Genomic DNA, 25,042 nt, shown 5'->3' with positions numbered 1-25,042 from the left:
GGCAACGCTGCTTAAAAAAAGCAAACAAGCTCTCAAAAAAAAAAACCTACCACCAAAAAAACCACAAACACTGTGAGCAAAAGTTAGGCCAATGACAAACAGAAACATACACAAAGAAAGATATTAACCTGAAGCTAGAAAAAGGTGGGATTTTTTTTTTCCCATAAATGTGCACCTAGGCACAAACACAAGTAAATACAAAAGCAGCCATACACTAAGCATCCTCAGTTCAGTGAAAGATGACTTATGATAAGTTGTTACCTACAGCTCCATTGACAGTTTATATCGAAGTGACATCTTTTCAGAGAAACGTTTGGTGTAAAGTTGCTTTCTCAGGACGTTCTAAGACACAATGAATGCTGGCCAAGAAAACCGCCTTCAGCCCTCATACCCTTCACTTGTTATCAATGACATATGCTCTATAAACCATCCCAAATCATCCCATTAAAAGACAAATGCCAAAGTTGGGGAAGGGGGGAACCCAAAACCTGCACAGTTAAGTCAAGAAACCCAGAATGAAATGGAAGTGCTTGAAAGACCAGGTACCAGAGGGAACATTGCAAGCCATGTAAGTTTCGAAGCCTTTACACAAGGGAGCAACCAGCATTGTTATGCTTGTTTCTCTTCCTCCTACCCCTGAGAAGAATCTCTGCCTCCCCTATCACTTGTGATCCATACACAACATATTCTTCGTAATACCCAAAGGATATTTTTCTTTAGGGTGTTGGGGTTTTTTTTGTTGTTGTTGGGTTGGGGTTTTTTAAGCCATTAAGCATACAAATTATATTTTAATGCCTGAATACCTCGACCACCCCCTACATTTTCAATGTGATTTCTGAAATCCAAGCTTGACTCGAGGCGCACTGGCCAACTCCATTTTCTTTCCAAGTAAAGGATGCTAGAAAGTTAATGACTCAATAACGTGGTGGAGTTCAGCAACTGGACTGCACATCAACGTGCTGCTTCCCTCAAATCCTATGACTCGTGCACACAAGGAACAGCTGCCTCACCTTTGCACTTTATCCAGATACATTATTTCAAAACTCTTCTCAATTTTCCTTTTAATAGAAAAATGCTTCAAACACATTTAACTGGGATAAACAGCTACACATTAAAGTATAGCACCACTGTAATAAACATCCCGAGCCCAAATCACTTCAGCCAGTGTCCAGAATTTATGTGACATAAAATAAGAAACACCTTTAAAATAATGTAATGCTCCATGGTGTCAATGTCTTGCTTTTTTAAGTATTCTGAATGCAGATGCCTGAACTCCAAGAGGCAATACAATAGAAGTATTAGTATTCAAGTTTTTCAGGAAGAAAAAGCACCTTAAATGCTCTATCCCAATTCGGGAGGTGGGGGGGGGGCGGGGTGGGCAGAAACAGGGGGAAGTCACTTGCAAAAAACAGATTTAAAACCTGCCCATCTCTGATCTAATAGCAAATACTAAGTTATTATCTTCAATCTTCTCATTAACTACTGTTAGCCCACAGGTCTAGCTACTTGTGTTTCTGTAATTGTAACAATACAATTTAGTTCAAATACAGAACAACTAAGCACTAGTGAAGCTGCTTCAAAAACAGGACGCATCCTATGCGTTCTTTTAGTGGAGAGTATTCTGGTCTTCGGCATTTTCTTTTATCACATGTTAAGCCAAGATAACATGCATTTGACTCAACTGAATAAAAATGGCATATTGCCAGTCTATGTTTATGAATTTCTTCCACAGCAAAAACTGAAAGTCTTGAAAATAAGTACCTGATAAAAGAACAACTTTCTGTAATGAGAAAGTTGACCATATGTATGTCTGTTTAACTGGATACAGAAAAAAAATCATTAGCAAAATCTAACCCAGTCCACCAGTATTGGACAATTACTAAGACAAATGACAATGCAATGAGGGGCAGGGGGGCCATGTAATAAATTACAAAAAATTCTTAAAAGCCAAAATGAAACATAGAAAGGTATATGCAAACACTCTGGTTTTGCTTTTAACACCTTCATCACAACTATTGGAAGGATTTTGTTCTCAGTCTAAACTTGACTAAATTGAGGCAAGACAAACTGCATTCTACCAGCTGAAGTATAAGGGACTGAAATATAAACTATCACAAGACTACTTACTCTGCTACCATGCCAGACTACATAGCTCTCAAATTATTTACTAACACAGGAGATTGTACAAACTAAAGCATGTATTAGGTCATGACTAACACCAGGATACACACTTTTACATTCCAGTTTTAGATGTTATCTTCTAATCAGAGCATAGGAAAGCAAAGTTGTAGTTTTTAAAGTCCACACTTTGTGAGACTGAAGATCTGACATTTTAGCATGCATTTATCTCACAGGCTTAAAGGACTCACTATTTGAAAATAATTTTTACTCACACTCATCACTGTAAAAGTTTCTATGCTGCTACTATAATCCCTGACAAGGAACAGAACACTGTACATAATTCCTTATGCCATCAGTCAGTACTGCTCCCAATCTACTACAAACATATTCAAATCACTTACCCACAGGTGTACTGCCAGCTACCACCCATCAAACCTGGGGATCCCCAGAGTTTGTTAAATTAGAACGAGGCGCATGAATATGAAACCCTTTGCTTCTTTACCAGATTACCAGCTGAAAAGGCAGTCAGATCTACAACAATATTCTCTAATCAAAACTCAAATCTTAATTTTGTTGAAGGTATTACGGTGCTTAAAAGCAAAAGAAATAATGCAGGTGTTGTGATATGTATTCAACTACAGCCAACTTTTATCTTTTAGAAATAACTCTTAAGCATTCCTAAAATCACTTACTTTACTAAGAGAAGTTTATCATGTGAACTAGGTATGGGTTAAAATGAAAGAGTTTCCAAGAAAGACCAGCTGTGTCTCAAAGTGTTCTTCACTAATACAGGAGGTTACTTAATAGTAAATATTCCACCTGTCTTGAGCACATCCTATGAAGAACTGGCAAATTGTTCCAGTGTCTAATTGACCTTCTCAGAGAAAGGAGCCTGAACTCCAAATCTCAGTTTAGCTTTTGGCTCAAAAAGTCTGCAGAACACTTTAAAAAAAAAAAAAAATCAGATGTGGCAATACAAAAAAGGCAAAGGGAGTCAGGGACAGACTGCTCATGTGTGCCCACTTCCCCTTGGCCTTCACACAAAGCTAAAGTCAGAATATTAAAATGACAGTTTATTCAGTAAAAACTCTGGTGACCCTATATGCTTTCAAATATACCATAGGCATAACCACCTCAGGGGTTGTACCCACGACCCCTAACATGACGAGGCATCACAGAGAAGTACCCCCACAGGACAGACGTCAGCATAGTGACTTTCCTCTGTGTTACAAAATCTGCACTCTGCAGGTCTCTGCCAGTTTGCACTGAACTTTTTTAATTCTCTAGGGACTCTAACATCTGTGAAACACTTTTATAACTCAAACTATCAGCACACAAGGGTTCCTGCTGTTGTAAACACTGAATCAGCTGAACTACTAGAAACACTAATGAGAATTTACTACATAAAGGAAATGTATTGCAGAAACAGGTTAGCACACTTCAGTACCAATGGATGAGTCACAGCAGGACTTGCATCAAGTTCAGATCAGCCCTCAACTCTGCAAAATCCAAGTTAAATCACAGCCTGCTTACATCTGTATTGCAAGGCTGCAATGAACGCTGTCTGCAGTGGGCACTATTACATGGTAATCCAGCCTGCAAATAAATCTATAGGGAACAAAACCCACTCACAAAAATTGGACAGTACTATTTAGAGTCTATCAGCAGTACACAGAAACCAAATACATTAATTGATGTGGTGGTCTTGTATGTTATTGATAGAAGGGGAAATGCTGAATACTATATTAAGAGGAACAGGATAAATCTTGTAACTTATTACAGGATTCAGTATCATGTATGCAAAATAGCCCAGAAAATTTCTCTAGTAAATAAAAGAAAATATGAGTAACCTACACAAAAATGTATTTATTTGCCTCCTTTGTATACTACATTACAAGAGTTCTGGGCTCTTTATTTCTTGCTTCTCTTTTCAGCATATGAACTAGCAAATCAGAAGGTGGGAGAATGCACACATTGGGAAGTATTACCACAAAAAAACCCCAACACACAGGAAATCAAATGTGAATACTTCATCTATTTAAACAGGATAAAAGAGGCATTCACAAAATGCTTGAGCAATGCTAAAGTGAACAATACCATATATTTCAAACTCACTTCCATCTCCCTCAGCAAAGGTTTGCGAGAGCTCCCACGTCTGCTCTTCAGACTTTATTAAATTCAAAAGGACTGAATAAGTGGTTTGACAGTCCCAACAGCTCTATTGATAAAACAAATTTCAAAGCCTTTAGGTGTCTTCATATAGGTTAAAACGGGGGCAAGGAGGGGAGGCAAAAGAGACACTTTCTTTTGGCAGTACCTTTTTAAAAACCTAAGTGAAGACCTCAGACTTCAACTGGCTGAAGCTTCAGATATCAGGATTAAATTTTCCTCAAAATTTAATTTGTGGGTCATCTGAGAATTAGAATTATCAGAGTTGATAAACACTGATAAAGCTTTTAATTTTCTATGCATCACACAAGGAATGACCAAGTTTTGCTTCCCTATATCCTAAAGTTTAAAAAAAGGTAAGACAGCTTCTTAGCTAAAGACAACTATACAGATTAAATGTTTGAGGTAGTAAGAAAGTACTAAGGCCCATGGCTTCAGTATAAGTGATATATATAACATATACATATATTTATAGAATATAAGGATATTGTTAATATCATCAACTTATGGCTTGTGAAACCTGCTCTCTGGAAACCCTAAATTGACCAGAAATGGTACAAGAGACAACATGCTGCAATGGTCAAGCTCCTGCAGTCAGCTCTAGTTTTAGTAATATAAGAGTACAAAACAATGTAAAGATATATTGCTTAACAGTCATTTTCTCTGGACAATTTTCTATGCATACTTAAGAACCACATCATTCTTTAAACCCTCACGTTTGAAATTAAAAGCCTTTACATCATAAAACAAGTTCTTCCCGGGGGGTGGGGGGGGTGGAACCACACACCATCTCCCACCTCCCCCAAGAATTTCACACTATGGTTTCCTACTAGTTGCAAACCAGTGACCAACACTTTCCTAAAGCTTCAAGACACATACACAATTCTAGCTTGCATTTAACTAATTCATCTATCATAGTTTACCCAGAAGCTACAGCAATACAGCCAGTGTTGTTTGCAGTTTCAGAGGAACACAGGTTATATTCATTTTTGTATTTTTGCTACTGTGCAAGAGAACCATAGCTACATTAAAGCAGCTTTCATTTTTCCTTTATAACACTTATACTAAAACTGGTCACACAAACGAGGTTTGTCTCTCTAATACACCATGAACATTTGATCCCAGAGCACACAAGAAGGTCCAGAAACCTCCTCAAGAATAGTGATGGAATGGTGCAAAGGGAAAAAAGTTTTTGAACGAACTGCCTCTTTCCTCTCAGTTGTCAATGGGACAGATTGTCATACCTGTCTTTCTTTGTACTGCTTGCTGTTCCTTAAAGGTGAGTATCTTATTTCAAGTAATCAGTTTTAGTTGGAACAAAAACATACTACAGGTTTGGGTTTTGTTTGTTTGTTTGTTTAAATATAGCACCCATGAATTGGGCTAACCAGGTGAATACCCTGGTCTTCACTCTTAAATGAAGTTTCCCCGATGTACAAAACAATGCTCTTTATTTATCAGGCCCAAAGGTTTGGAAATTTTTATCATTATAGAGCTGAAGGTCAGTGATTGTAGCTGTATTTCTGGCATTTATGGAATACAACGTGAAAAAAATTGTAATATTTTATAGAAGTGTCTCAAATAATTCAAAGGTTGGTTAGGGGAAAGCAGAACACCTCTAAAAACATTAGCCTTCTCTATAAAAGCTATGTTGTATGAAAGCTTTACAATGTATTGATATTGCATTTAACTATGAAAGCAGAATTTGTGTGGATGGCATAATACATTTTCTTCATTACTGACATCTTCCAAGTTACTGAGGCTTTTGAGGTGGTACCGTATGCAGCATCACACCCTGGAATGTGGGAGCCTACAGCTTGTCTGGACTGAGAGACTATTTCTTACCCAGTGCAGCCATTCACATATCACTGAAACTCAAGAGGCTTTTTTGGGTGCATGTAGCAATTGTTTATTATGGCAAAGACTGGTGGTAAAAGTAAAAATATCGCAAATTACTCTTAAGTTCATAGCATTGAATGTTAAACATCCATACTAATAACAGCTATTGCCCTCCTCGCTTTGCCCTTCTCGCTGTCCTCCAAATTTAACAGGAAATTATACGAATTTGAGAACCTGCAGATTCAGGACACCTGAACTTTAGTTATACTTGAAACACCATTGTTTCCATTACCATCATCTAAATTGTTCCCCTTACCCTGGTCAATGTGTTCAGTAATTCTGCCTTGTTCCCTACTTCAAGCAATTGACTTGATTGCCCTGTCCAGGGGAAATCCTCCTGCTCCCAGGGCCCTGGTGCGCTGCCACCACTTGCATTCTAAGGCACAAGGAAAGGGGATAAAGACAGGAGAAAGTTCCCATGAGATACTTAAACATATTGCACAATGAGGCTGCAGAGAAACTTGTACAGGAGTCAAAATGCAACAGGAGAACAGACCTACTCAATTCAGGATTTCCAATTTTTTCCCCTCGAACTTGTAGACCATTTTGTGGGCTCTAAACTTACTCATGCAACAAATCTGGATCTTTTTAGAGAAAAATAATGAATACCTGAAGTCATTTCCAACTCAAAACTGTTTGGAAATAGGTCAAATGACACAAAAATCAGGTATACTACTACAGTGCCTGTCAAAGAAATCATCATAAATGGAATGTGAACATAACGCTGAGAATGTATTTTTCCCAAAACAGTTTGTCAGCAGAAATGATAATAAATTACTGTGGAGTGATGCATCTTACTAATGGGGAAAATATCTTTTTTTAAAAATATACAAGATTATTTCTGCTAGTAATTAAAACCACAAAAGAGTAACCAGTAAGAAGTCAAAAAACCCTAAAACTGCTCTATGACATTAAATAATTATTGTACATCTACAATGAAAATAATTACACTCCTGTCCACAGCCGTAGAAAAGCATTTCATATTGATATTTAAAACACTAGCAAGTCACGATGTATTTATGACTCATTTTCACATGTGCAAACTATGGACAGAGCTATGGTTATTCTATTCTATGGCATCCCTTCATTTGAATGTTCTGAAATTTTACTACAAGACTGAATGCGAACTACAGATTAAATATACAACAGTTTTTGCCCTGTTATCCTGCCAGTTGGGGACAACATTAGAATGTAAAACTGTATCATTTATTCCAACAAGTAACTCATTTCAAAGTTGTTGAACACTGATGCAATATTAAAAATATACACACAAGTCATTTAAATGCTTTGAAATCTTTTATTATACTTGGACTTTCAGTGAAGGACACTTGGTTAAAAGAACTATGTTTGCCTTGTTACCCATGAAAGATAAAAAAAGAGTTCTTTTTTGTTTTTACCTCATCGTGTTACTTTCAGGGCTTCTCTAACTAGCCCTCCCACTAAATAAATCAAAACCCAACTTTCACAAGGAAAAAAAAATACATTAGACCTATGTTACATGATCAGAATTCAGGTGGGTTTCTTTCAGTCTTAAGCTTTTCAATATTTGAAACAGTGCACAAAGGCTGAACGATCTCAACGAGAGAAACCTGTGAAGCTGAAAACTGTAATACTCTCTAGGCTGAAAGTGTCCATTGATTCATGATCTCTATCAATGTAACTTGTTTCATTTTCATGCTTCAATGTGTAGAATCAACTTTTAGCTATTTTTCTCACTAATCTCTTTCAGCCGTATGCGTTCCCATATCATCCTAGCTCCTCTTAATGACATATGAGAGTCAAAATAAAGTCTGAGTCCTTTCTTACTGTTTGTCCCCGAAAGCTGGAGTTTCACAGTACCCACCCACTGCAACAAAAACCTGTTCTGCACTTACACTGAAATTTGGTTCAAATGACTACCCAGGGCTTGTCCTGTGCACGAGCAACCCTGCCTTCTGCTCTCATCCAGGCACCATCCAAATTCTGCTCCTGTAAGGAGCAAGTGACATACCCAGTCGAGAGCTTTCGGCATTCCCCATACACACCTTCCATTCATAAATCTCCCTTTACGTCTGCAATAAGATTGAAAACCAAGTTATTTGTTATCTCCTATGCACTTTCCCCAACTTTATAACTACACTTCTGTAGCTGAACTCATTTGCTCTTCTGCTAACCTCAGTATTTCCTGGTCTATGTTGCATCACACTTCTCTTTTACCCAATTACTTGGGGAAGCAATTCCATTTTAGGATTTTGAACTATTCTAGTGCAGAACATTTGATTTATTAACAGTTGACAATTTCACATAATGTCAACTTGATAAACTATTTTGCCAGTTTAGGGCGCTTTTTGTGTCCCTCAAGTAAAAATAAATATTTTCATATGATTGCTGTTCCAAATTTAGGTTTACTAAAATCAAAGTTTTAATGAAAAATGTATCTAGCTTATATTTCAGTCTTTCTGTTGCAGATCTGCAAAGCAGGGTGTACACAGCTAGCACTTACAAATAATAACAAATCATGTAAAGCTCAAAGAAACAAGTAGAAGGCTTTTCTTAAAAAAAAAAAAAACACACAAAACAACAACTTATCTATTTTATAAACTTAGCAGTGCAGCAATACAAGAAAAGTTACACAATAATCTGCCAAAACATAAATAAAACCTGCTAATCTCATCTCTCGGCACCAAACTAATGAGAAATGCAACTAAGTAAACACTATGCATGCTAAATCACAGGGGGGATAGTTAAGTGTTTAGCTTAATAACCAAACGTGCTATCAACAGTAATAAGTCTTGTTTGGAAACAACTTCTGCATAACCAATCTGTTGAGTTAATCAGTGACCCACAAATCTGAGCTCACAAATTTAACTGGCTCCATCTATATCAGTCCACTTTCGCATATTAAACATGCAAGTTCTGTTAATTCATACAATTTATTCAAGACAAGCACTAGCTCACACTTCTGAACTACATAAAGTCCATTAGCAGCCAGTTTGAAGTAAATTAATCAGGATCTCCCAAATATCTTAAATGTCGCTCTCCAATACGCCACCTACTCCCTCAACATCTAAAGTAAAATTGTAGAAAGTATTGGTATTTATCATTCTACAATAGGTACCTTGCTTTGTCATTATACAATTGCACATAAGCAATGAGGGCTTTTTTTTCTGACGAGTGAGAGTTTTAAGCAGTATGTGGAGAAGTTTGCAGTGTCTACATAATTAACAAGACAGATCAAATTTTGTGCCGAGCCATTTGACATTTTCCTTATAAATTTATAACTAAAGCCTTTATGCAAGTACAGCAGATCTAAAATCTAATGCCTGGAGGACAGAGAGAACAAGGTCACCCCAAACTGTTACGTTTTATTCTCTGACAAAAATAAAAATACCTAGTTTTTCTTTTCTACTTGTGAGGACTTAGAAGAAAAAGATAACAAGGAAAGTAAAGGAATAATCCAAATGTGGACATGCTCTAACCTCTTCCCTTCCCAGCTTCTTCAAAGTTTTGCCACAGCCTAAATTAATTCCTGACTGCAGACATTTGTGATAGCCTTTCTCACGTGCCTTGGAAGCTCGCTGTCAGGAGCTCTTATTCCACTGCTGTTCAGGTGACAGACCCCTAAGTAAGACTGCAACGACTACCAAGGGCAGTGTGGACCAGCGGTAGAGAGAGCTCACTTTTCTCCACTAAGTACTGGCCACCCAGCCACAAGAAATGGGCTTCTGAGGGTGACGTTCAGTGGATGACAGAGCAGAGAACAGCGCTTTCCAGAAAGGAGGCCAGACGGAAAGCTGGGATGAGATCCCCTGTTTCATGCGTTGTGCCTTTCTCCCGTTTCGCACAGGACACTTCCCAGGTCTCAGGCAACTGCATTGCAATTACCAGGGTAGGAAGAATTTGGCATGCACATTTTGCTTTAAAGTTCAAGGGTTTCAAACATCTAGTGAAAAACAATCCTTCATCCCACATCCTTCACCCTGTGACAGGAGAAGGAAACCTTTACACAGACTGGTATTTTGGATTTTCCATCTTCAGTGATCCAGATTAATGAAAATGCAAACTGTAATCTTCACAGTTGTCATTTGCACAAGGTAGCTTTTACTATTTTGTGTCTAAAGTAGACAGCCTAGATTTATCTACATGAACAAAAGCAAGGGTATCATAGCACTCACAGAAACCATTATGCTATCTTCACTATTTTCCTATTTTGCAATAACATGGAGAAAATGTGGGAACAAGCCCCAACTTCTTATTTTCCTCTACTAATCAAGACCGAAGGGATAAACCCCAATAAGTACACCTATTCCACCTAATTCAGACAGTGGGAAATCACGTTAAATGTTTCATTTGCACGCATGCAGGGCAAACAGTAAAGGCCTTTTCGTTAGATCAGCTTTTCATGCATTTCTGAAGGTAAACCTGGACAAAGGCACAGTAACCAAGCACAGAGTGACCATTAACAGTAGGTAATAAAAATGAGCCCCGTAATGTTACCTCATCCTGAACTCTCATCCAAACTATGTGTAACCTTCTCAGTACACAACCCGAACAAGCAAGCTTTAACTACCTAATCACTGTGACAGGCTGCAGCTGCAAACTGCAACTCTTCCACCTCATTACCTATGTCAAATTAACGTTGAACCCTAAATACAAGCAGGAGGTAAAAGGAGTTTTAAAAATTAAGAAAGTAAGCAGCATTATCAGCTGCATTATTCAGTCACCTCTAGTCCCCAAGAAAAATAAGATTAAAATTAATGTTTCCGTGATTCTGCTTGACTTTGAGCTTTTAATCATACAGCTATGCATCTTCTCCAGCTGCATTCTTTACCATGGAAGGCCCCTTCTGAAAGGAGACCCCACAATCTTCTCCCACTCTCCGCATTCACCAAAGCATTACAGCAGTCTGAGAAATTGAGTGGGAGGTATGAGAAACAAAGCTATCTCTACCTATGAAACTAATGAATAGCAGATATATAAACGATGAACTTCACGTGTATTGTTTTATTGCCCCCTCACTTAACAGTACTTTTACTTAACACCTTACCCCCTGTAATCAGCAGACTAGCAGATGAAAATGATGGATCTTTAGCTACGCAAGTATCACTTTTCTCAAGTCAATTTATGTATAAGTTTTCATTCTGTTACAGGAAGGTAAAATGCTGTCTATGCCCCTTCATAGAAAATGTTTACACTCGCCTAATCCAACTAGTATCAAAACAAATTAAAACACATCTGTATCCATCTTTAGATGGCACAAATTGAACTAGCAGCTTATCTCTTTCGTGGTAAGAATAATACCACGTTTGATGTTCACTATGTCTCATGCTACATGATTTTAGCAGAAACAGTAGTTTTTGAACAATACCCACAAATAAACAGCTGAGAACAAATATACATAACACTAACTGAGCCTGTCTGTCCAGCTAGATGGCAGAAGACACGTATCTTTCATGTCTTACCAGTAGCTTTGTCGCAGCCATGATGACCTAAGGATATAGGCAAAACTGATTTTAAATACAGAGGTGATATCTAGGTATATACTTGAAAAAGTAGACCAGCTTCCCCACATACTGAAGAAAACCTCGTGTCTCTGTCTCCACAAGCCTCAAAAATAATTTAAGGGGAAAAAAAATCAAGATCATCTCTAATTTTGTTGCTATGACATTCATACCAGGAAAAATACTATTACAATAGTGAGTCGTGTTCAAATGGAAAATGTTTATTTTATAGCTGTTTTACCTTGACAATTAATAAACACACAGGAGCATTTAACAAACACACAGGAGCATTTTTCTGTTCTACAGTACGTCATTAGCTACAGAATCCATCTACATGAGTGCTTCAGAAGAAGTCATTTCAGTTTTCATAATTCTGTATCAAAAGCTGCAAAGAAATCAAAGTTCTGTGTGTGTGTATGTATATCTATATAAAAGAAACACCACACACACTGTCAACATTTCCGACCACAACATAAAGACCACTTAAAAGCACTTCTTTACTAAAGTTTGCAACAAACACGTTGCTAACAGAAGTCAAAAACTCATTACTAAATCAGTAAATTGAAATAAAGAATAAGGACAGAAATAACGTTAATAAGAAAGCAGCTACATCACTTCCCATCTCAATAACATCTGGCAATGTGCTGGGAACCTGATCTGAAGACACACACAAAAAAAAGAAACCAAAATTACAGCAACCTCTGAAAGCTGTAGGTTTAAGTTTCTTAAAGCCCTGGTCTATTATACTTCTGTTTAGTTTGGGTTTCCAGTTACGACAGTTTCAAAAGCAACCAGTAATTTCAGTTATCTGAATTTCAGATGCACTTCAGAAGACATGTCAGCTCAGGCAACTGAATTCTAACCTGTAATGCTAGAGTTCTCGTTATGCAAGTAAGTGATGGAATTTCCAGTACTTTTGAAAGAATGATGTAACACATCAGTTTAGTTTCCTATGTAACAATATACATGACTGTGTTTTTCTTTTACCTTTTGTATCTGTCTTGACAAGCCACTTCAGCAGCACAGGAAGTGTTAATTATTCATCAGAAAGATTTCTGGTCTTTCCTGAATTAGTCACACGAGAACATTAATAGTCAAAGGAGAGACTGCATCACAGAATAATGGATAATAATGGGGTCCTATCTTCAAGAGAGTGCTGCAAAGCCACCTGAGACTTGCAGATGCATAATGCAGGCAGTTCTTGCTTTTCTAATTGCATAGCAACTCTTCTGATTGAAAGAGACTTCCTCCACCCACCACAAACACTTCCTTCTACAGGAGCACCCATGGAAACAACATGCCAACAGGTCAATATTGTCCTAGAGCAAGTTTGATTTAAAACAAACACCTCTCTCTAAAGGACAGAGGTGGAGAAGCTGTAAAAACTCCTTGCTACCAAGTCTTTCCTTCGAGGCTCCTAAAGCACTGTGGAATTAAACAAAGAGTGATACGAGATTCACTAATGAAGGAAAACATGCAGAGGGAAAAGCAGGGGCTGACTCTCACACAGTGCCTCAGGAGCAGAAGTAATAATAAACACTTTCCAAACTCAAACGCCAAGAAGAGGACTTTTTTTTTTTTTTTTTTTTAAAAAAGGGGGGAACATTCTACCATCCTTATCTTTATGGGTTTACAGTCTCTAAACTCTTGTAATAAAAGTAAGATATATCTAAAAAAAATCGGCATTAGAGGATGTCTGTGTATTTAGAATCGTGGTACCCAAGGAGGAGATAAAACAGGAATTTGCCCAGTGTCTAAAACCAATTGCTAACAAACTACAGACAAAAGAAGACTGTCAAGTGACATTCAACACTTCAATTTCTAACATCTAACTAATTCTGGAAAAGAAATATACTCTCAGATAAACATGTTAGAAGTATAACACTCCATGTATTCAACAACACAAGAAGTTATAAGCAGCAGAGTCAGTCCACTTCCTCAAATCAAATGAGGAGTCAATTTGCTCCATCTTAAGTTAATTATTATTTCCCAGGCAAGTTTAATTTCAATTAGTTGGCAATGAAGTATTAATCACAAAGCCCTAATGCCAAGAAAATATATTTGCAATATTTAAATACTATTGTTAATTGCTTTCTTTTGAAAGCTCAAAAATGAGTTAATACCTAGGGAATTTACTGAGTATATATGGATTAAACCTAAAAGCTGTTCAGCAGTTATAGCACAACTCCCTGTCCATCCACATACCTCTGCAAAAATAAAACAAAATTTCAGCTGTCTCAAAGAATTACTTTATTTTAAATCTTCTGAAATTTCGAGCATTTTTAAAAATCAATTTGAGATCCTTTCCATATCAATTTTCCAATTAAAAACTGAACAATTACACTAACATGTTTGCAAATAAAATTGAAGACAACTTTTATTATAGGAACATACAATGTTAAACATGCTTTCACTAATTTTGTCCTTCGCTGTACAGAAGCACACAGTCAAAAGGTGATTCTAAAAATAGAAATTATTAGATTTTAAATTGATCAACATGTTAATAATTCAGGGGAACACTTGAAACCTATCTGTATGAATAAGCAAACATTAGTTAACACACGGACAATTTTAGAAGCCATTATTGTCTATTAGTTCACTGAAGGAGATTACCAAAAAAAAAAAGTAACACTAGGACATTAAACAATGAACAAGCATTACTGCATCCGACAGTAATGCCTCTTCTCGCAAAGCAATACGTGACCTAAGATTCCCTTTTCTCCAGTTAAAAATGCATTTCATAGAGTAATATTGGATATTTGTTAAAGAAAGGTTTCAAAGACAAATAATTGATTTATCAAAATGCTAGACTCCTTAATATTGAGGTATCTTGGACGAAAATAGCACCTAATCAACAATGAGAAGGACAACACAATTTCCAACACTGAGGCACTCTTGCTTAATGACACCATTTTACCTGCTGTATACATGCAACTTCCTATGAGACACCTCCAACAACTTATAATTAGAGATCAAAATGCTGCTGTTATGACGACAGGGCTGATTTCAGTAACAGCCACATCGTGAAGGCCAGTTGTGTTTTAGCAATTAAGTCAATGAGGACATGACATTGGATTCTGCTTTTCTAAGTGCACAACTAGGAGGTTATCATAGAACTAGTCTGCCTTTTTTTTTTTTTAAACGCTGCTTCTAATCAAGTGTTGTGATCCTTCCTTTTTCCCCTTCCTTAGGCGCTTAGTAATTAAACAGGACTTCTACATTTAAACAAGCAAAATTTAAATATATATATTAGTAAAACAGGCCCTCAAATTAACTCGCCCAGCATCAGATACTACATAGACTAAAGAGCTAGAAGCTGAAGACAGTAATCATCAAATAACCTCTTTTTCTCTCAGTTTGTCTGACTGCTTATTATTTTAGGAAAACTAGTTATCTTTGTTCAAAGTTCCTCATTACTTCCTGTCACTCGCTTTAATTTACACCAAACAAACATTGGAAATCCAAACAGCCAAGGTAAACTTTTTAAAGGACATGATGCCAATGAAAGTAATTTTCAAAATAAATTCCCTTAAACCACTAATAAAAATAATACAACATTTAGAAACTGAAATTTATTTTCCTCCCATTGACCCACATTGTTCAAGTTCAGAGCATGCATATGGTGGCCAGATTAAACAACAGGAAGTGAACCAGATACCTACAGTTCTTTCATAAGTAACGTAGCATGGCAGTCCCTGATGCTGGGAAGACCCCAAAGAACAGGTTAAATGTACAAATCCATCAAAAATTTCCTAATACAACTTCTCTGTACAGGCAAGCACTGCACTTACCATGATGCTACTACTCAGATGCTATTAACAGAGAAATTGAACATACACAACTGCAAATGTCTTCCTTCTTCAGTTCATGGAATATCAAAACTCTTAATATATTTTCCTGAGTACAGGTAATGAATAATTCACAGTGAATGGAGCTAGGTATTCCAATACACTGTTCAACTTCCAGGTTACAAGATTTCAGAAAAATGTGTTTAAAAAAAAAATGTTTTAAGTTTAAGCCCCACACTCCTTAAGCATGTAAAATTCTCACCAGTTCGAATAAACACTCAGTCCCTATTACGGAAAGAGAACAAAACACAACAAAAACCAGTGTTACTTCAAAATCCTAAACTAGTAGATAATGGCTGGGCATTTTTGCAGAATCTAAAAATACCAGCCCACTTCTACTGTATGTTAACATCATCTCTACAGTCTGAAAACACTGATCATGGTCATCTACACGAAGGCTTCATTTTCAGAAAGTGTTTTTCAGAATCATTTTGCATTCGCTGCATATAGTGTCCTCACTGGTATTTTCTTACGTGGCTTTCTCCGTGTCCTGCGAAGGTATCTTTCTAATATCTGCAAATACAATTCTGGCATCTAGAGTAGTCAGTTCATGCTGCCGCTATTGCCTGTTTTTTAATTATTTTTTCCAAAACAGAGAAGGAAGTTCAAGGAAGTGAGCCTTGCCTAAACTGAATAGACAGGAAGGATTTTTGCTATTTGAGCAAAAGAGGAGGGGAAAAGAGGCAGAACACAACAATGTAATTTACCTGCCTAAAGTGAATATGAAGTTTACCTCCAAGATCCAAATAAGGGTTTCACAATAATCAACATCAAATACTGCCTGAAAACATCCACAAGACATTTATGATAACACAAATAACAGATAACCAGCCAGTCAGTCAAGGCTGCATACTGGAGGAGATTGAGGAGAACAGTGACATTTCAAACTTCAAAGAATATAAGCAATATTTCACTGAGAAAATATATCACATGCATCATTCCCATCAACTACCTCTAAAAAAGCCTGTGCCTCTTTATATTCACAAACTTCTAATTTAAAATAATTTTAAAACCAAATAATAATCGGCAGAGTATGTTAGTGAAAATATTCCAGTCAAAACCAAACATCTCCAATGAATATACCCACTAAGGATCATTCTCTGAAGCTAATGCTTTCCATCACTGATTTCAATACCTTAAAGGAAAGACTGGGTCATGATGCCTCCAACATTTTGAGACTTCAACAGCTCTCCAAGCCCAACACGCACCAACAACATTATCACTTTTGTGGAAGTCTGATGTTGAAGTGGTTGCAATTTACACAGTTAAGAAGAGCAGCGGTATTTCCTTAAAACTGATACCTATTTCTGAGAACCCAAAGCATGCTCCATTAAAAAGCAATACACAAAACACAACTTATCTGTCTTACCATAAAACAGTTGAACATTTTGCTAATTAGTGTTACAACAGATATCGCATAGCACTAACTGTGGGATAATCTTTACCACTGTCCAAATCACAATAGCCTCAACTAATCAGTTTACAGAAGACATTAAGAAGGTACATGACAAAGATTGAAAGAAACCTGGGAGGTGACCTAGACACAATAACTTTTAACTCCGAGCTTCAAAAAGCAGCACACAATCTACTTCTTTCCTTTTAGCCCCACTTTAAGAGCAGTACTTAAAACACTGAATTTCATTCTGACCAACGAGGGAGCTACTGTTAGACTGAAAGGTGCTGGATACATCTGTCCATAATTAGCACTGCATCCATCTACAATTATAAAATATTTCTAAAACATTTTATTTAAAGATTTTGAATAAATTAATGGTTTAAGCGAGTGTTTCTTTTCTCAAATTCTACCTTCACCGAAAAAGTGAAAAGACATTTTTAACCAAGCAGGCCTATTTTTGGTTCTTCTTAAACGCAACACCCTCATACACCAGCTGCTTGAATTTAGTCACTCCTTAGAACTATCACACAGCCAGATTAAAGGAAACAAAATCAATTACTTTTTTTTCATAAAGAGACTGGTCAAATTATGGAACTACTTGCTGCAGGACGTTGTGAGGGTCAAGAGTACATAGGGATTCATGAAGTCATTATGCAAATTCACACAAAAATAGGCAAGACCTACTAAGCCATAAATCTATAAAACAGAGGACAACCTTCTGTCAGACTGCCAAAAGCAAAGGAGGAATATCAAGATAAGCATCACTGCATGCTTGCTCTGTCCTCATGCTTATTCCCTCAGCATCACTTATCACCTAAATCAGAAACAGGGCTGGATGCATCTTTGGTCTGATCCAGAACAACTGTTTTTCATTAAATAAGAAAATTGCCTTTCTGTTTCGGCTACTCTATTAAGTACTGCAAAAGAAAGCACTGTTTTCACATTCCTAGAAAAGAGCTTATTACAGTTAAAGTATTAAATCCAGTTCATCTGCTTTTACTTTGAGTGCAAATAACTCCTGTTCCTAAAAGTAAGCTTCTGCAGCAAACAGCTCTGATCCAAAATGTGGTACCTTGCAACTGCGCTTGCAAGAGGCAATTCCCCACTGTATAAAAAAGTGGAAAAAAAACTTTTTACTTTACTTGAGATGCTTTTCAAGTTGTATTAAGACTGAGGGAAATCACAAGAACCTCGCAATTTATCATTCTTTATCCTGCATGTTCTTATTCAAGCAGGGAACATGACGAAGTCCACACACCTCCCTCCTCTGTCCTCAGATGGAAGCTTCTCTATGTCTCATAATTCTCAATTATCTTCTAAAAATTAATATCCAAGCAAAGAATTTTGGTGTCTCTCCAATACCTGTTATCATCCTCTGTAGCACTTCTTAGGAAAACTTGTAAATAAATCAATTCCTGACACTCTTTGTTTTTGTCAGTGAAATAATGTTCACTTCTATTTGTGTAACACACCAGTAGATGTTACAGCAGTTAACGGTGGCTTTAACTACAAACTGCTTCAAGTTCTTTTATCCAAGGGTCTGACACACTATTACATAAGTTCGTGCATAATATATAAAAAAATACAATATTCAAGTATTTTTCATCTTAACCTAAGACCAAAACAGAGTACAAGGACCACACCAGGCAAATTAGTTACTTGATTCAAACAAGCTACAGTTTCCTGTGATAGATGGCCCATAAGCATTTGTAATAGATAAAAGCAAACAAGCTTTTCTCTTACAAAAGAAATGGTTTAGGTCTTGTACAAGATAGTAAGAATTAGCCTTCCTAAAACATAAGTGTCATTAATTTATTAATTTAAATCAACTTATCATTTTAGAGGGAAGAATGGACATTTCTGATCATCAATAACTACAGAGAAACCCTGCCCCACACACAGCTATCCCAAAGCATCTTATTTCACCCTCACTGCTCACTGTTCATTCAAAGACTCCAGTTAATGCTGAAGTCTAATAATCATTAGCATGCACACTGTCTTGCACAAACCGACAAATTCATTGCTTATTCTAGCATCTGATCCAAAGCTTCAGTAATTGAAAGCCTAAGTAACTGCGTGATACAAGCCCAGTGAAAACTGATTCTCAGAGGGAAATGTATATATTTCAAGAGTTTACTCAAGCCTCATTTAGGAACATCTATGTGATGTCTCAACAGTGGTTAAAGCAAAATTAGGTTTATGAAGGCATTATACATTCATCATGACCTACACAGCCTATGAGATTAGAAAGTATTAATTAAAAGGACATTCACTGAGAGTTCATATGGAATGAACACCTGTAATCACCAAAAAAAGGAAGGAAAAGACTAGCCAGAGATGCGGCTTCTTAATGGCATATATATATATGGTCATTATTTGTTTAGAAGCTAAAAGCAAGCTTTGGTGATATACAGTCACAAACTAATCATGCTTATGTTAAATGATTCACCATTTGATCAAGTGTTTAATTTTAGTAAACAAAATTGAGAAAAGAGCCAGCTTGGCACGGCAGAGACCTGATGATCCATAAGTGACTGGAAAATCCAGACTCAGAAATAAATTCTGGATTGGGCCTGGACAGAATGCTTGGAGCACAATGTCTCATCACACATATGATGCATGCAGTGTCAGAGAAAGGCAGAACAAATGGTAACATCCTGCAAAAACCCCTGCTGGCATGTTCTCAAACAATATTGCCATCAGTTTTAGCTGACTACAGTACCTTACAGTTGCCAGAAATAAGATGAGATGAAACTAATCATACTATGTTTTCAATCAACTTCCTGCTGGCTGCCACCATTTTAAGAATGGAATTCATTTGTTTTGTGTCCATTAACATATTTCCTTCTTTTCTGGTTCTAGGGCACTGAATGCAATGGTATATCAGTCTGGACCATAAAAAAAATAAGCAGCAGTCAGTACAATACAAATAGAATTGTAAAAGTATTATCCTCTCTGACATACATTCACAGTACATGCTTCTACCAGCCAAGGAGTATTTTGGCTTATAAGTCTCATCTATGCATATAACCGCTTTAATAGTAAAAGCCCCAGCCCTTTGATGAGTTATACACAAGTGAAACCTTTGTAGAGTCCTTTAAAAGCCAATGGTGAACTGCCAATGTGTAGTTCATTAAAGGAATATGCCTCATCTCTAATAAGCAAAATGGCTTAACTGGAATATATATAATAATATTTTCATGTATTTATTAACTTAGAGCTGAAGATTTCATATAATCCCATAAAGTGAAACAGGTTTCTGAAATCCACTAATCTAAGAGAATTTTTTTTTTAAAAAAAACCCAAACAACACCAAACATTACAGAGTCTGTCCATCAGAAGAAGAAATAATTTTTCCACATCATAAGAATGAGCAGCACAGCATAAACTCTAGATGAAGTAACCTAAAATAACAACTTGCATATTGCACCCTTTCCAACCTCTGTACACTAAAACTATTCCAATAAAAAGCAAGATAGTTGCGACGGACTGAAGTTTAAGACATAAAAATAGGAAGAAAGGGGAGCAAAATATTTCCAAACAGTAAGCTGTGTGAATTTTTCATAAAAATCACGACTACAGATGAGTTTTCCCCACTGAGATTATCTGGGTAGCTGAAATGATTTTGTAAAAAATAGATATCATGTCAGTGCTCCATCTGAACTTTACTTGAGCATAAATGACAAACTGGACATTCTAAAAAGAAGAGCAAGTCTGCAGAAGATTTAAGGATGGATTCCATGATCTTCAACAAAAGGTAAGCAAACGTCAGCTGTTGACCTTAAGCAAATGTTTAAGAAGTTCTGAACAGTCTCACTCAAGTCCCTTCTTTCAGCTGTTCATTTTTCAGTCTCTTAGATCTTGAAACATCAAGATGTTAGCAGTTTTCCAGTCACTAGAGATTCTTGAAACCTACAGGGTCTGAATTCCTAATATATATCCAAGCATTTTAAAAGAAGAATCCTTCCAACTTTAATGCAATAGTACATACTAGTCTTCTCCTGTAATCTCTTTGCATGCCACCACTATCAACACACACCTCAGGAGCTCCTTGTATCAACTGTTCACCGACAGGCAAGTTTTATCCCAGAGACACACAGTTTACTTCAATTTTAATGCTTCTTCCAGTATTTTCCTTAATGTTCCCTATCTTGTGGATTACTGCAGAAAGTGTACATCTTACTGCAAACAGTCCTGGCTAAGTATTACATAAAGTCAATTACTAAAAAAAAAAAAAAAAAAAAAATCACTGTCTTTTATACTTGGCATACCTTTTATACCCTATTGTTTGACCCACTGACACCGAATTGTTCTGCTACCTACATAGTTCAGGCTCACTGAAAAACAACCATGAAAGCATTCTCGAACACTGGACTGATAGGGACCAGGAGACATAAAGCAATACTATTCCTCTACATTATTTACAAATTTCATGGAAACTACTACATTAAATTACAAGTTTCAGAACTTTTCATAGCCTTAAATGTCCTGCAGATAAAGGGCAAATATGGCCTTGTTATTCCAAAATGTGACTTGACAGACATATAAAAGTAACATGAAAGTCACAGATAAGACTCACTCTGGTAATAACCCTAGCTGGCATCTAGAACAGCAGAATTCCAACTTCAGATGCATATAAGTCTTTCTGCTATGATGGTTTACTTTCTTCAGAAAGTTGGTATAAAACTGTGACGTGTCTAAAGGACTGAAAAGTACAACAAATCATCAAACTATGGAGGCTGACAGCACAGTTTTGGTTTTTGTTGGGTTTTGTTTGGCTTGCCACTGTGTATTGAAATGTACCTGACATCCACTTGAAGAAACTGAAAAACAGATTAATTTATTCACTGTATTGGTAGAGAAAATGAGCTTCTTTTCCCCACAGTGCTGTTTTTCAAAAATATCTTACAAGAAACTCTACTGCATGGATGACACTCTCAGGAAAAAGAGGGAAAAAAAAAAAAAACACCACCACACTTGGATAGCTGCTTGTGCAAGGGAAACAGATGTTAAAAAAAAGGCAACTTTAAAGGCAATGGGTTTTCTTGAAAACCTCCTCTCTCCATTAAGCAGATCCTCAAACATGAAGCACCAGATTTTCTTCTCATTATCACAACACACTGAACTAGCCAAGAAGTTCAGCACAACAAAAAGTTCACTTCTAACTTTCTGCAACCCTTTCACATCAGTATCATGTTACAGAAGTCAGTATGCTACATGGGAGGTAGCAGCAACTTGCTTTCCTCTACCTTACAGAAAACATCGGGCTCAAATATGGGAGCCTAGCAAAACAAAAATAAACAAAATTTTACTGTATATTTATAAACTGTCTTGCAAGATCACTCCCAGCAGGGCCATGGCATTTGTTGAAGTTCAGGCTTCTGTCATAACTCAAAATAGGATTTCATTTAAAATCCTGCCAATCCAATAAACCAACCAAATGTACAGTGACATCACTAAATCACTCTTATCGCATGTCTTTCAGTCTCCACTCCCCCAGAGTACCTTAAATTGTATGACATAAATCCCAAGAACGTACAGCCACAGACAAGCGTAAATCTCAGGTGGGCACTCAAAAGTCTATTTAGTCACATATTCTTTGAACTTTCCATAAATAAGAACATTAGGGACTAATGTTTCGGTGACATTCATTAAAAGCACTTTATGATCATGTGTATCTGCCAGTATACCACCTGCCATCTGATTTAAAAAAAAAAAAAAAAATCATTGAAGGGAACATCTTCGACACACATGACCCTAGAAGTGAGAGGAGTTCAGCAAGGAAGAGGCTTACTTTTTTTCACCTTTGGCAAACAAGAATGACCCTACTTCCTTCTTTCTAAGAGAGGATCAGCCAACAGCTAACAAAGACCTTATCTATTATGAACCTCCCTGCCTTTGTAAGGTGGAGAAAGAGGTATATTTTTGTCCTTAGCCTTTTTCCTTCATTAGTTACCCTGCCCCGAGCCGCATGAACAGAAGTCAGATCTCCCCATTCCCGGGCACAGGGCTGGGATGTGTCGGGCACCGCACTCCAGGACGCCAAGCCGGGCAGCCAGGGGCCCGCATTACTCATCTGCGCCCATGAGGAGCTGAAGGCAGGCCCCGGAGCGCGGCCGGCAGCCCCACACGAGAGGCAGCCGCTCCAGGAGACCTGCGTGCCTGGCGAAGCGAGCAGGCCTCCCCCCGCGGAGCTGCCGGGAAGGCCGCCGCCGAGCTGCTCGAGAGGCCGCGGGGTCACCGCCCGCGGCCAGGCCGGCCCTCCGGCGCCCGGGGGCAACGCAGCCACCTCCCCCTCCCGGTTCACCCGCTGCCTCTAAGCCAGGAGCCGCCGCCACCCCCTCCCGGGCCCCCCGGGACGCGGCACACCCCGCCACACGCCAGGAGGCAGGGGGACACCCCTCTCCCCCAGCGGGCACCCCCTGCGGCCCGCCCGGCAGGGGCCAGCGGCCGCCCCCGCCCCGGGGCGAGCTGCAGGCTCGGCTCCCATGACAGGCCTGAGCCCAGGGCTACGATCTGGCCTGGCGCCCCGGCCGGCCAGTCCGCCAGGCCAGGCCCAGGCCCTGCCCCCGCCCGGCCCTGGCCCCCCGCCGCCTCGCCCTTCGCCTCGCCGCCCGCCCCCCTCCCCGCGCCGGGCCAGGCCGGGCCGGCTCCAGCCCAACCCCCTCCTCGCCCGCGGGTCTCACTTACCCCCAGAAGCCGCAGGGGCAGCGCGGTGGCAGGCTGGGCGCCTTGCTGCGCTCGCTGCCGGCGTCTCCCATGGCGGGGCCGGTGCGCGGGGCGGCGGCAGCGGCGGGCGGGGGGGCGCGGGGCTCCCAGCCGGGATTCCAGGCCGGTCAGCTGGAGCCGGGCGCGACCACTGGGGAGGCGGTGAAGGGGAAGGTGCGGGAGGGGGACGGCCGCGCCCTACCGGCCGGGCCCGCAGGGGAGCGGGGACGCGGCGCGCAGGTCTCTGCGGCGGCCCCTCCCGCCGGCGGTTTCTGTGACGACCTCGCTATCGCGGCGGGGCGCGCCCGCCCTCCCCCGCCGCTCGGCCCCTGACTCAACAATGCGTTCTCCCCCCGCCGGCGGCGTGCCTCCCCCTGTCCTAAGCGGGATGGTTTCGCCAATCCACTGGATTAGCTGGGAGTGGTATATACCATAGCCCATCCCCGGGGGAAGTTGGGTTAGATCGGGGGCGGGAACCAGGAGAGACGCAAATTTGGAAGGCACCCATTAACTCGAGAAGGCAATTAATTTCTCTGTGAGGAGGCTTAAGGGGGCTGAGGCCTGCAGAGCTACCCGGAGCTGCAGCCCTTTTTTGCCTCTACCTACATGTCAGGCACATAGTGGTACGGCCAGGGAAGACCGGCGGGGTGGGGGTGCCGGTGCTGGCCGCGCATGCGCGGAAGGTCTTCGACACGGAAGTTGGTCGGTGGCGAGCGGGTCCCTGGGGGCCGCCTCCGCGCAGCCCTGGGTGGGGGGGGCCGGGCGGGTCCGCACCCCCCCAGCCTCCCGGGCCAAGACCTGTCCGAGCCGCCGCGGCCGGGGCCTAGGCTCTCGACCGGGAGCTGCCAGCCCGGTGTGTCGGGAAGTGGGCGGCCTGTGCGCACTCCGGGGCTCTCACTGGCGGGTGGCCGCCCGTGAGGGACCCCGTCGGGACCGGGCCTTGTTCCCTGTGGACCCCGTTTTCCGTGCCAGGCCTGCCCGCGGCGAGCTGGGAGGGGAGGCCTGGAGGCCGGGGGGCGGCTCAGGGGGCGACGCTCCCTCTCGTTCCTGCTTATTCTGTAAGGGTTTGTCCTCGGGTTCCCTCGAAATAAAATCAGTTAAGTGGCTGAATTACATGGGTGTTCTTTGCCTGAGGACACTGAGCTGAGGGCTGGCTGAAGCTGGGAGAAGGCGGCCACCTTGGCCCTCCTGTTCTGGCCCCAGAGAAGGGGACTTGCCAGAGGTCAGGTACGGCAAGCAGGGACCGTAGAGTGGGCACAGTGCACTGGCGATTACCGGCTGTGCCCTTCGAGGGACGGGAAAGGAGAGGGGAGTTCCCAGCATCTGGACTTGAGGGCTGAGTAATGGGGATTGCACTTAAGTTACGGGTTTAGCAAACGCCCTTGAGCAAGTTACAGTCTTGCACTTACTGTACTTTGGTT

The 25,042-nt window shown here is 39.8% G+C and overlaps 1 protein-coding gene across 2 annotated transcripts in view; it reads right to left on the bottom strand.

Moving 5' to 3' along the window:
* Nucleotides 1-23,756, bottom strand: part of ZFAND3 (zinc finger AN1-type containing 3) — a 140,930-nt gene extending 117,174 nt beyond the window's left edge. Inside the window, exon 1 of one of the 2 annotated variants that reach the window (XM_065631299.1) lies at nt 23,604-23,756. In XM_065631299.1, coding sequence (XP_065487371.1) covers nt 23,604-23,674 — 71 coding nt within the window. In that variant the 5' untranslated portion in view covers nt 23,675-23,756. The remainder of the gene's footprint in view (nt 1-23,603) is intronic. The other variant, XM_065631300.1, reaches the window with a different exon arrangement.
* Between the last annotated feature and the right edge of the window lie 1,286 nt (nt 23,757-25,042).

The sequence above is a fragment of the Caloenas nicobarica genome, chromosome 3 (genome assembly GCF_036013445.1).
Source record: "Caloenas nicobarica isolate bCalNic1 chromosome 3, bCalNic1.hap1, whole genome shotgun sequence".
NCBI classification, from domain to species: domain Eukaryota; kingdom Metazoa; phylum Chordata; class Aves; order Columbiformes; family Columbidae; genus Caloenas; species Caloenas nicobarica.
Note: the sequence above shows the minus strand (reverse complement) of the source record. Positions and strands in the feature narration are given on the sequence as shown.